At 44.3% G+C, this 13,922-nt stretch overlaps 1 protein-coding gene across 1 annotated transcript in view; it reads left to right on the top strand.

Moving 5' to 3' along the window:
• LOC144581062 (uncharacterized) overlaps window positions 1-3,834 on the top strand; it is a 133,913-nt gene extending 130,079 nt beyond the window's left edge. The window contains 7 exon segments of the mRNA XM_078363048.1: window positions 98-238; window positions 1,242-1,382; window positions 1,628-1,768; window positions 2,253-2,387; window positions 2,748-2,841; window positions 3,226-3,272; window positions 3,275-3,834. Of these exon segments, the coding sequence (XP_078219174.1) occupies window positions 98-238; window positions 1,242-1,382; window positions 1,628-1,768; window positions 2,253-2,387; window positions 2,748-2,841; window positions 3,226-3,272; window positions 3,275-3,369 (794 nt within the window). The 3' untranslated portion in view covers window positions 3,370-3,834.
• Window positions 3,835-13,922: the final 10,088 nt, after the last annotated feature.

Below are 13,922 nucleotides of genomic sequence, written 5' to 3'. Positions count from 1 at the left end.
GAAATATTTTCCTAGAAACTGAGCGTCAGAGGGATATACCTGTAGGGTTACCATAATACACTTACCTTACAGCTCAACCTCTTCATTTGGTTTCCAGATGCTGCAGTCACTCACAATGTCCATGGAGAGAAGATGAACAATGGTCAAAGAGCACCTGAGAACTTCTTGTCATCCATTACACCAGGGCTTATTAATGTATCAGGAGCTGGTACTCCACCCATGAGTACAAGGGCTCAGTGTATGTTTCCTGGTTGTTTCTGCTTGGTTTCCTACTTGGTTTCCATAATCATGCAGGGTCATACATCAAACAAGGTCGTTTTATTATATTATCTTTTGTGAGCTCATTTTGGGAGGTCTCAGATAGCCACCTGGTATATCCTTCTGCTTAATGAGATCATGTTCTAAAAACTGAGCATCAGAGGGATATACCTGCAGGGTTGTTGTAATGCACTGACCTCACAGCTTGACGTCTTCTCTCGGTTTCCAGTTGCTACTGTCACTCATAATGTCCGTGAAGAGAAGATGGAAAATGGCCAACAAGCACCTGATAACATTTTGTCAGCTGTTCCACCAGGGCTTATTAACATGGCAAAAGCTGGTATTCCAGCCATGAGTAGCAATGATCTGTATATGTTAGCTTATAAGTTGGATTGTCCTCCTTGGTTTCCACATGCATGCATGGTGTCATGAAAGGGAGGAGGCAATTTTGTTGTATTATCTTTTGTGACCTGAATTTAGGGTTTTCAGAACACCGCCTGGCCTGTCCTCCTGCTTTATGCAATGATTTCCTAGAAACTGAGCATCGGGAATATACCCGTAGGGTTGACATCATGTATTTTTCTCACAACTCATTTGGTTTCCACATGCTACCATCACTCACAATGTCGGTGAAAAGAAGATAAAAAACAGCCAACTAGCACCTGATAACTTCCTGCCCACTGTTACACCAGGGCTTAATAATTTGGCAGGAGCTGGTATCATAGCCAAGACTACGAGGGATCTGTTTACTAGTTGTACTTCCTACTTGGTTTCCATATGAATGCATAGTGTCATAAAGAGAAGAAGGTGGTTTTGTTGTATTATCTTTTGTTAGCTTAGTTTGAGGGTTTTCAGATCGTCACCTGGCACATCATCTCCTGCTTTATGGCATAATTTCCTTGAAACTTAGCCTCAGTGGAATATACCCGGGGCTTCACATAATGCACGTACCTCACACCTCCTCCTCCTCACTTGATTTCCAGATGCTTCCATCACTCACAATGTCCATAAAGAGAAGATAAAAAACGGCCAACCAGCAACTCAAAACTTCTTGTCAACTCTTCCATCAGGACTTCCTAATATGACAGGGGCTAGCATCCTAGCCATGAGTACCAGGGATCTGTGTATGATTCCTTATAAGTTGTGTCCTACTTGATTTCCATATGCGGGCATAGTGTCATCAAGGGAAGAAGGTGGTTTTGTTGTATTATCTTTTCTTGCCTCAATTTCAGGGTTCTCTGGTTGCCACCTGGTATATACTCATGCTTTATGGGATAATTTTCTAGAAACTGAGCATGAGCGGGATATACCTGTGGGGCTCTCATTATGCACTTAACCTCACAGCTCGGCCTCTTCATTTTTTTTCCAGATGCCACCGTCTCTCACAATGTCCATGAGAAGAAGACGAATAATGGCCAACAAGCACCTGATAACTCCTCATCAGCGGTTCCACCAGGGCGTAGTAATCTGTCAGGAGCTGGTGCTTCATCCAGGAGTAGCAGGGATCTGTGTATGTTTGTGTATTGGTTGTACTGTCCTACTTGGTTTCTGTATGCATGCATAGTGTCCAGCAGGGAAGCAGGTGGTTTTGTTGTATTGTCTTTTTTGAGCTCAGTCCGAGGGGTCTGGCATCGCCACCTTGTATATCCTCCTGCTTTCTGACATAACTTCCTCGAAACTGAGCCTCCGAGGGATATACCTGTGGGAGTGACATAATGCACTTACCTCGCAGCTCAATTTTTCCATTTGGATTCCAGATGCTACTGTCATTCATGATATCCAGAAGGAGATAGAAAATGGTCAGACCCCACCTGATGGCTTCCTGTCAGATTCTGCTCCCCAAGAGCTTATAAATATGACAGGAGATTGTATGCAACCCAACACATTAGATTCTTTGTCTTACAACTGCACTAGTCTCAGCAAAGATAAGCTGCTTTACAAACCTGATAGTAACGAATTTGTGGTAGGAGCCCAAAACTACTGTGTCTCTGCAGGTGATTCACAAGTCACAGCAAGGTCTCCGGTGGAAACTGTGCCAAATACAGCACGAATATCTCCTGCTATGGCAAAGAAAGTTAATGATGATATAAAACATCAATTGATGAAAGAAGTTCGAAGGTGTGGGCGAAGTAAGTAGTGCAAGAATGTCTATCAATGAAAGCCTGAGAAGTCTCCCATTCGATGATTTAGAACACAATTATGCTGCCCCTTGAGCTCATTGTTTGGCTAAATTGGATCTGTCTGTAATTTAGCAGGGCTTCTATTTAATTTCACTGAAAATTTCAAATACATCTGCTTAGGTGTTTTTCTTTGTTAGTGTTCACAATAGTTTCCTTAGTAATATACTGATGTGATTTAAGCATCCAAAACACAAACGCTGTGTAACATTGTAGCCCATAAAAAATGTATACTGCGGTAGTGGATGCAATGAGATTGAAGTATATTTCATTTTCATAATTTTAGAAATACTAACTTTTTAATACCTTCAGATTATGAAAGAATTTTCATTTTGCTTGATGAAGTACAAGGATCTATGGAAGTCAAGAAACAACTTGTTAAATTTGCCATTAAGGAAGCAGCAAGGTGGGTGCCAAAAGGAAACTCTTCTATTGTTTTAAGCACTTGTGCCCAGTTTGGGACAGGAGCAGGAAGAAATCATGCCTTGTTCTTCCTAATCCCTGGCCCTCAGTCATAGTTCATGCTATTTCCCCAAGCATTTAGGTTGATATTTTCTTATTCTAACCCCTTTTTCCAATGCCATGGAGCCTTCCAAATTTATGATAATCTGGGAGTGGGTGTGGGCCCTCAGGTGACTCACTTGGTCTTTTTCTAGTTTGTATTTTCCATGAGCATGCATTTTCTATCTGCATGTACATTGTAAAGTCTGTTTTGTATCCACTACTACCTCTTACATATCACAGATGCCGTGGGTATCCTCTGGTTAATGGAATACCTCTTTCATTTCAGGCTTAAAAATTTTGCCTTAATTCAGCAACTCAAGAAGGTGCTAAAAGAGTAGATTCCCACTGCCATCTCAGCAAAGTTAAGCACATGAGAAAAAATAATTGTGTTAATGCAAATACCAAGGAGAAACAAGGATATGTGCTGTAAAGTGGTGTACGTCATTGCTGAAGCTTCCTGTAATTTTGAAGTGAAGAAAATTCCCTTCCTGAAGCTAAGAAAAGATGGAGCTTTTGAAATTTAGTAAATTTCTGTTAGTAAAAGCTAGACTTTTGTGGTTTGTTTGTTGGTTTATTCTTCCACCTGAGGAGGGATACGAGTTGATAAATCACCAATGTATTTAGTATTACGGTCATGGTTTCTGCATAGTTGTAGCCGGTATTTATAACTGCCTTCGTTCACTACCCATTTTTCATTCCCTTTGCCCTGAGATAGTATGTCATCTGGTCATGGTGCTTGACCTGGCAGGATGACTCAAACCTTCATCACTGAACAGTCTGAAGGACCATTAGATACCTGCCTGGATTGGGTTGCTGTACTTTTCCATTAAGTGTAATCAGAAAACATGGGAGGACTAAGAAGCTCTCTAGACACAGCAGACATACTCCTTTTTAGCTCCTGGTGTAGTGCAACTAATCCCCCTTTGATCGTCAGGTTCATCATCCCAAGCCAGTGGATGACCCCCTCCTTTGCCTCTAGATGGAAAGTGATGAAGAGACCAAAATGGCCAGCTGGCAGTATGAATGTCTTTTCAATGGAATCACTGTTGTGTCCCTTGGTGAAAGCATTTCTTCCTTTGGAAATAAGACTTCTAGTTCAGCAGAGCCTAACGTCAGGAGAATAGGAAACGTTTTTGCTAGTGGGTCACTGGGGTATAGAGTATGAGTAGAGACACCCCCAGTTATACCCCTTGAATCTAGGACCAAGAATCCTGACTATGGGAAAGAAAGCAAACTGTGTTGGATGCAAATATACAGCAAACACTGCTTCCTAAGTGATTTCTCAGATCTGCAAGACATTGCCACCTAGCTTGCACTATAACTGAGTTCCACAAGTCCATTGCACAGTTCTGTTGATCCAGTCATCTTCAGATAATGTGGGACAGCTCGGGAGCCTGACTTGGAGGTCAAGGCCAATGTGGGTAAGCCAATACCACCTTAAAATAAAACCTGATAGAGGATAAGAGAATATAAATATTAAGACCAGTGAATTCCTATGAGGGTGGGCCCATCGCTACACTTTATTATCTGTGAGTGCCTTGTGTGGAATACCCTGGTGGTAAATAAGGCGTTTGTTCTAACTGCACAAATGTTGATTTTCTCAAATTACTGTGGGTGGAAATGAAGATCCATAGTCAGTATACGTGTCTATTTGAGTAAGAACACAGCCCTGTCCCTTCTATATTGAAAGTGGTCCAATGTAAGCACCTGCCATCTGGTAGCTAGCTGATCACCCTGGAGACAGTTGCCATATAAGAGACTCAGTGTTGCTCTCTGTTTCTGGCAGATTGTACACTCAGCAATGACTATGTTACAGAATTTTGTTCCTTAGTTCAGCTGAAACTGAGTTCTTGTCACATGACCAGGAAAGATTAAGTTCACGCACACATTACAGGGTGAGGAGGGGAATGTGTCGGTTGAAAAGGAAAATTAGGGAGGAAAGAACTCTCAGCAAAGCGAGAGGGAATCCTGCTAACAGGCCCCCACCTCCCAGATTGTTTCTGTGCCATCACACAGAAACCGAAGAGACCAGGCTCCCCATTGCCACTCCTGCACGAGACACAACTTTCCCATGGCTCTACCCTCTTCCCCCGGGTACCCGGCAGCATTAATGAGAAAGACTCAGTTGGGAAAGGGCAAGCAAACAGTGACAATCCTTTTTCTGGGTTGTGGGTTTCATTCAAGACCAGCAGTCTGGTTTTTCAACCTTCAGGCCGTTTTAGGCTTGAAAGTGGAGTTTAGCCAGGGACCCTTGGCTGTCTGATGTCTCTATCGACTGTAGCCAGGTTGGCCTTGGTGAGTGGAAGTCCATGCCTCTGAAGCATAATCTCTATCCCTGTCACTTTGGCCACTTTGTGAGCTCATGAGGCTGTGACACAAGTGTTGGGGAGAGAGGCTGATTAATATTTAGATAATAGGTACCTTATCCTTCAGATTATTAAACTTCTGCTCTGCTGAGGTTACCCTTTGGTGAGAACTCTCATGAGACTCAAATATCTTCACATTGAAAGTCCACTCGGACAGGTCTGTCCACATATTTTTCCCCAGACCTCCTTGTCACAGATTTTCAATCATGTGTCCTCAAAGTCCCTAATCATTCGGCCAATAAATGAGACACAGCCTGTACAAGGATACACACTTAAAAGTCTGGCCATCTCTCCTCCACACAGGAGCAATGCTCAAAGTTCTTTCCTCTGGGAGGATTTCCCTTCTCTACTGTCCTTCAGGGCTATCCCAGTTGGTCCTGTCGTAATGCTGCTGCCCACTTCTGGCTTGCGTGGTTGGCAGGCATAATGAACGGACTGAATATGTGTGACCTCTGAGAATTCATACGATGAAACCCTAAATCCCAATGGGATGATATTTGGAGGTAGACTGTTTGGGAGGTCATTAGGTTTAGATGTGGTCATGATGGTTGGGTCCCTATGATGAGATTAACGCCCTTCTAATTAGAGAAAAGAGAATTTGTTCTTCCATGCCTCTTCAAAATGTAAGGATATAGCAAAGTGGCTGACTACAAGCCAGGAAGAGGACCCCCACCAGAATTTGAGCACGCTGGCATCCTGATCTTGGACTTCTAACCTCCAGAACTATGAGAAAGAAATGCCTGGTGATGAAGCCACCCAGTCTGTGGTATTCTGTGATAGCAGCTGGAGCTGACTGAGACAGCTGTAGTCTGATTCCCCAGATTCCCATCTCCCGGATACTCAATCAAGCACTAATCCTAATACTGCTATGGTGGGATTTTGCCGGAGAATTAAGGGGTCAAGTCAGTTAACCTTGAGACATGAGTGTGGTGTGGCTGGGCCAGACCTGGCAGCGGAATCCTTGAAAAGTAGAGCATTTTCATCACACAGGAGCAGAAGAAGAGCTAAGAGAGTCAAAGCACAAGAAGGATGTGACACAGCAGGCCCTCTTTGAGGATAAAGCAGTGCTCCCGAGAAGGTATAGGGTGGCTCTAAGCGTTTAAAGCAGTCCCTGGATGACAGCCAACCAAAACATGGGATCCACACTCCTACCACCTTAAGGAACTAGATCTAAATGAGCAATAACCTGAATAAGCTCGGAAGTGGATTATTCCACAATCTCCACATTAGCACCCAGCCGGCCCATTTAGAGTTGGCCTTGGGAGAGACTCAGCAGAGAGGCCGGTTGAGCCTTCCTGGTCTTGACTTGCAGAACTGTGGATAATACACGTGTGTTGTTTTAGGCCGATTAATGTTCTTCTAATGCTGTTTCCTGCTGAGTGGGGCATTCTCCCTGCCTAGCCTGGGCCCTAACGTCTCTTCCTGCCTGATCCTATGGGGTGGGAACCACATGTTTCACTGGACTGGTGGGCAAGACATGAGATAGCTCATTAGCAACCCAAGGTTGAAAACCTTGCAAGACCATCATATGGACCTGGAGAAGCTGTAAGCAAGAGAGTAAGAAATCAGCATTTTAAACACACTGGGACAAAAAGTCAAAGCTAAAAGTATGTTAACGACTGGCAATGTTAAAGGGAGCAGAGCAGACAATAGCTAATGCTTCCAGTTCCCATGGAAGTTCCTAAAGTGTTCATTTCGTTTGCCTGGGTGATGACATTTCTGATATTTTCTTGGGCTAAACCAGACTGATTGATGTAAAAAGAGCATTCATCTCTCACATACCAACGTGTGTCTTTGACCGTCTGTGAGAAGATTGAAGGCTTTTCGGTTTTGTCGGACTATAATGGCTAGGGAGTCCAGCTGCTGTTGAAGTGTAGGGTGGCCCTCTGCCGTTCGTGGGAGGGCCACCGTCATCTCCTCAAACCGGTTATGCTGGATGTCGAGGCTCTACCTCCCGTAGCTGACCATGATAATCCCCATAGAGAGGGCAGTAGTAAACTTAAGGGAATACAGGGTCTTGCTGGGAGCTGAATCTTGCTACGCTGGTACACGGGGAAAGGGAGAGACGTGTTAGCCCATGTGAAAGTTAGATAAGGGAAACGTAAGTGATAGAGCATCGCCCCTTCCACAGTGGGTAATTGGAGATATGCTGAAGATCCTCAAACCCCCAAAATTTGTTTCATGCTGAAATTTCTGCTGCAAAAGTATTTTGCATTAAAGTGGTGAAAGCAGTGGAGGGCCGATAAAAGGGGTCTCCCGTTTTCTGGCGTATAATTGAAAGTTTCTGTGCCGCTAAGTCGGCAGTGGTTACTGGACCCGTTAATGAATGGTAGAGTTCAGTGGCGGCATTAGTAAGATCTTTCAGTGGACTTCCCCTTTTAGGGTTGGACCACAGGCAGAGTTATCTTTAGACAGGCTATGTTGAGAGTCCCTGGGGGATGCGTTGAGATGGGGCGAACAAGGGCTTTTCATGCAAGGATGGCCTCAGCAAAACCTAGAGGTTGTAGCTTTGTTGACAGGAAATAGAGGTGGTGCCAGTCCAGGGACATCATAGAGCAAAAAAATTGGTTTCCTGGGTGAGGTGTCCACTTATTAGTTTAGTTCCTGCAGATGCATTGACTCAGATAGGTGACCCGGTGACAAAGTTTCAGCTACACTGTCTGTCCTGGAGTTCTACGAAAGTGGGAGCACTGGCATGATTACTGTAAAGGCAGAAGGGGAACTGCTCTGGATAAAAGGTATGTAGGAAAGCACTTTTTCCTTTTGGGACATTTGAACTACTGTTGATAATTAAGAGGAGGAACTTAAGGAACCCATGACTTGATGCAACAAAATCCCTTGGAATTGACTGTTGGGCCTGACATCCCCATTCTTTGGTCCAGTGAGTTTGCCCCTGGAGATGTGCTGGGATGCCAGGCCAGTCTTCTAAGGATCCAGGTCTGGCATATCCCCAGTTTCGGTAGTTACGCAAAGTCAACAAGGTTAAGTTTTGGGTTTGTTTTTTTTTTGTAATAGGTGCTTGTTTTAGCACATTCCTCAATGTTGTTCAGTACCGTGACTCATTGACAAGTGACTGAAACCCTGTTAGCATGGATTGGGCCCAGAAAAAAGAGAAAATTCTCTCATCCTACACCGGTGGTCTCATGTGTAGTTCCCTGTGACCAGTAGACTAGATAATAAAAAACATCATAACTGATTTTCATTTGTTACTTCCGAATATGCAGGCACCACATGTATTAGTTTGTTACTGCGGCAAAAGAATCATCCCCCATTTAGCAGCTTAGAACAATGCAAATATATAAGCAGTTCTGTAGATCAGAAATCCAGGCTGTCTGGATATGATTCTCTGCTTAGGGTCTCACAAAATCAAAGTAAAGGTATCAACCAGGCTGGTGACTAATTGAAGACTCAGAGAAAAAGTCTTTTCAAGCTCATTTGGGTTACTGGCAGGTCTAACTTCTTAAAGTTGTAGAACTGAGGTACCCATATACTTGTGGTCTCCGCCGAGGCCACAGTAAGCTACTTGACCCACATCCATACCTCCTTAGGTGCACCCCGCTATCTTTTAAGCAGTCATGGCGCATCATGACTATGGTGGCTGAGACAGAGGTTGTTCATGGGCTTGGCAACACTAACTTTCATTTACCAGGTCCACGTCACTACAGTAACTGCTGACTATTCCACCTGCTAGCTGCAGAGACCAATGCTGATTCCCCAGTATTGCACCATGTCCCAGACTGGTCAGTCAGCTTCCAGGTGGCACGCTGATTACTTTGGTCTGCTTCCACAGGTAAAGGGGCATCACTTTGATCTTCCTCAAATAGACTTTTCTTCTGCATAAGGATTTTCATTCCTACCCACGGCGCTTCAAGAAAACCAACACTGTGGTATTAGGAAAGGCTGTAACGAAAGGCTGTATCAACTCTCGTGGTATCCCATACTGCACCAGTTTTAAACATGCAACTCACTTTACAGGAAATGAATATGGCAATGAGATCATACTAATGCATTACCCGAGTCTCCTGATGTTCTTCCCCATGCTGAAATGGTTGGCTCAATAGTACAGTGCAATGATCTTTTAAAACCTGAGATTTAGGAATGCCTTCCCGGCAGTGCCTTGGGGGCTTGGCTGACAGTCTAGGAGGTGGCAATGCTGTATCGCAGCATCAAGTATATGGAACTATTTTTCCTATAGCTACATCTATGTCCTCAAGAATGAAGGAGGCAATATGCAGGCCTCTCTCACTGTTACTCCTGGGTATCTAGTAGCAAAATTTTGCTTGTGCTGCAAAACCAAACTTTGATATCAAGAAGCAAACTTTTGGCTCTGCTGCACTAGAGGTATTAGTTACGAATTGAGAAATTTTTTCAACAGGGGAACCAAAAATGATTCCATTGAATTGGAAGTTGTGTCTACAAGCTGACCACTTTGAACTCTTCATTCATCTGAACTAAGAGACTGGCTTGAGGGGATCCACTACTGGCTCGGCTGATGGAAAGTAAAAAACAAAAACAAAACAAACTAAAACGGATATTGGGTTCCTACTAGACCAGGGGCTAAGGAACACTATGCCTGACATATCTAGAGAGCTTCTTAGTACTCCTGTGTTTTATGATCAGAGTCAATGAAAAATTACAGCAACGCCATCTAGGCAGGACATCTAATGGTTCAGACTGTTCAGTAATGAAGGTTTGAGTCATCCTGCCAGACAAAGCACCATGAGCAGCTGACATGCCATCTCAAGGCAAAGGGAATCAGAAATGGGGAGTGAAAGAAGGCAGTTATAAATACCAGCTACCACAATGTGGGCTGCTGCAGAAACCACGACTGTAATAGTATTTACCTGATGGGTTAATCATGTCTGCCAGCACAGGTGGGAAAATCAACCAACCAACAAATAAGTTATCCTTTCAAATGAAATGCTTAGGTAAAAAGACCAACGTTTACTGACAGAAATTTCTTAGCCTCTGGGAGGCCATTTTATTCACTAACACATACTAGGAGGCCTCAGCCATATCCTGCTCGATTGTAGGAAAGAGCAATTTGATCCTCTTTCCTCCTCAATCATTAAAGAGATTATGCATTTAGGGTCTGATGTTCCTTCTTGGACAAGTAGTCAGATGTCATTTCTTCCAGTCTCTTTTCAAGGTGCGGAATTAAGTCTCCTCTCATATACCTGAAAAGAAAGAGACGTGTCATTAACCAAAAGAGAGCCAAAGAACCTATGCTGTAGGAAGCACTGTGGGAGATAGAAGGATGAAGTAACAGTCAGCATGGAGACAGAAATGCACCTGCATGGTAAGGGGTAGTCTAGCCAGGCAATAACAAATGCTGGCGAGGGTGTGAAGAAAAGGGAAGCTTCATACACTCTTGTTGAGAATATAATTTACTATGACATCTATGAAGAACAGTTTGGAGGTTCCTCGAAAACCTGAAAATGGAGCAATCATATGATCCAGTAATCCCACTGCTGGGTATAGTCCCAAGAGAAAGGAAGTCAGTACACCGCAGAGATATCTGCACTCCCGTGTTGGTTGCAGCCCCGTCCACAGTAGCCAAGCTTTGGAAGCAACCTAAGTGTCCACCAACAGATGAATGGGTAAGGAAAACGCGGTACATATACACAAAGGAGTGCTGTTCGGCCATAGAAAAGAATGAGATTCAGTCTTGTGCAACAACGTGGATGGAACTGAAGGTCATTACGTTAAGTGGAATAAGCCAGGCACAAAAAGACAAACTTCGCATGTTCTCACTTATTGGTGGGAGCAGAAATTTTAAACAACTGAACTACTGGAGATAGAGAGTGGAATGGATGACTGCCAGAGGCTGGGAAGGTTAGTGGGGGTGGGGGGAAGTGCAGATGATTAATACGTGCAAAACGATTTGACAGCATGACAGGGTGACTACAGTCAGTAATAATATAATTGTACATTAAAAATAGCAAGAGTATAATTGGTTTATCTGTAACACAAAAGATAAATGCTTGAGGTGATAGATGCCCCATTTACCTTGATGTGTTTATTACACATTGTTGTCTGTATCACAATATCTCATATACCCCAGATGTACCACAAACCACAAACATTCCTTGTGGTGGTGAAATTTCTGCTGCAAAATATTTTGCATTACTCTGGTGAAAGCAGTGGAGGGTCTATGAAAGGGGTCTCCTGTTTTGTGGCCTGTAAATGAAAGGTTATGTGCAGCCAAGTTGGTAGTGGTTACTGGGTCCAAAAATGAATGCTGGAGTTGGGCAGTGGCATTAATAAGTTCTTTAATTAAAGCTCCTCCTTTAGGGTTTGACCACAAGGCATAGTTATCTTTCGATAGGATATGTTGACAGTCCCTGGGACATATATTGAGATCAGGTGAATAAGGGGTTTCTGTGAGAGGATGGCCTCAGCGAAATCTAGAGGTTGTAGCTTTATTGATAGGAAATAGAGCAAAGAACTGGTTTCCTGGGTGAGGTGTCCACTTATTAGTTTAGTTCCTGCAGAGGTATTGACGCAGATAGGTGACCCAGCGACAAAGTATCAGCTACACTGTCTCTCTTGGAATTCCATGAAAGTGACAGCACTGGCATAATTATTGTAAAGGCAGAAAGGGAATTGCTGTGAATAAAAGTTATGTAAGAAAGCATTTTTTTTTTCTGTTTGGGACATTTCAACTGCTGTTGATAAGGAACTCAGGACCTGACCGAATAAAATCCCTTTGCATTGACCGTCGGGCCTGACATCCGCATTCTTTGGCCCAGTGAGTTTGTCCCTGGAGATGTGCTGGGATGCCAGGCCAGTCTTCTAAGGGCCCAGGTCTGGCATATCCCCAACTTTTGGTAGTGAACCAAAGTCAACAAGGTTAAGTGTATTTTTTCAAAATTTTATTTTTGACATGCAATTCTGCTCTTGTTGCCAAGGCTGGAGTGCAGTGGTATAATCTCGCCTCACTGCAACCTCTGCCTCCTGGGTTCAAGTGATTCTCGTACCTCAGCCTCTGACGTGGCTGGGATTACAGGCATGCACCACCACGCCTGGCTGATTTTGTGTTTTTAATCGAGACGGCATTTCACCATGTTGGTCAGGCTGGTTTCAAAACTCCTGACCTCCGGTGATCCACCTGCCTCAGTCTCCCCAAGTGCTGGGATTATGGGCTGAGCCGCTGCGCCCAGGGGTGAGTTGTTTAATAGACGAACACTGTGGTTAATTACTTCCCCAGCAGACAGGCCACTATCTCTAAAAGCCATTAGAGTATGGCAGGCAGTGCTAAGAAAACAAAGATGAGATGTTACTTGTCTTCCAGATTGGCTTTATCTGGAATTGTGTTCTTGAACAGAAGCTTTAGAGCCTCTATGGGCTGGCAGGTGTCATTAGTAGCTTCCTCTGGTTCCCGTAAATGTGTACTGCAGCCTTTAATTCTGGCCATGTGAACCCTATTGGCTATTCCTTGCAGCTTGACCGCCATCGGGGTGGTTAGTAGTACTTACTAGGGCCCCTGTCATTTTAAAAGAAGTAAAAATCAAACAAACGAACAAAGAAAAGTTGATCAGCCTGGGAGCCTTCCTTCCAAGTTTTCAATAGAACCCCGTCTCCAGGTATGATCTTGGGGATGCCTTCCACTTGTCCACATGAGGGCAGCACCGCATCGCTATATTCCTGGATAGCCCACTGTATAGGGCTTAGATTTTTTTCCTAAGACAGCAGTTTGTTTGTTTGTTTGTTTGTTTGTTTGTTTGTTTGTTTGTTTGTTTGTTTTTAGGCAGCAGAGTGCCATTCTGTCGCCCAGGCGGGAGTGCAGTGGTCCAGTCTCGGCTCACTGCAACCTTCGCCTCTCGGGTTCAAGCAACTCTCCTGGCTCAGCCACCCAAGTAGCTGGGATTAAAGGCCCACGCCTCCATGCCTGGGTCATTTTTGTATTTTGGGGGTTTCGCCATGTTGGCCAGGCTGGTCCGGAACCACTGACCTCCAGTGATCTGCCCACCTCGGTCTCCCAAAGTGACGAGAGTGCAGCTGTGAATCACCGCGCCTGAGCCCTGGCTTAGATTTTGAATATATTGTGTATTAGACTGGGTTTCTGGTTTGATTAACAGGTCTAAGGTCAGGAAGGGTCTCCCAGAAGTCTTTTCAAACGGACCAAGTTTTCTCTTTTCCTTGGGTGCCACTCGTATTCTCATGAGGGCTATAGGCAACAGAGTGTACCGAGGTCCAGAAGTTCCCTGGCACGGTTTCGCCAGGGTCTGCCTTAAAGTTTGATTAGTCCTATTAACCTTGCGTGAGGAGTGTGGCCTCCATGAGGAGTGGAGATGAAGTTTAATTTCCAAAGCTTGTGCTGTCTCTTGGGTCACAGTTACAAGAAAACAGGGCCCTCCGTCGCTCTGGAAGGAGCAGGGGAGGCCAAATCCTGTTATGAACTCTCGGCAGTGCCTTGGCCACTCCTGTAGCTTTCTCTGTTCTGGTGGGGAAAGCTTCTACCCATTCAGTAAAGGCGTCTACAGAAACTAAAAGGTATTTTAAAACCTGGAAGGAGGGCCTTTGGGTGCAGTGAATTTCCCAGTCCTCACCAGAATAGGTTCCTCACCACTGGACTGAGGTTAATAGAGGAGGGGACCTTTATTGAGGTTAATAG

This window comes from Callithrix jacchus, chromosome X (assembly GCF_049354715.1).
Source record: "Callithrix jacchus isolate 240 chromosome X, calJac240_pri, whole genome shotgun sequence".
NCBI lineage: Eukaryota > Metazoa > Chordata > Mammalia > Primates > Cebidae > Callithrix > Callithrix jacchus.
This window is presented reverse-complemented; position numbering and strand designations above follow the sequence as displayed.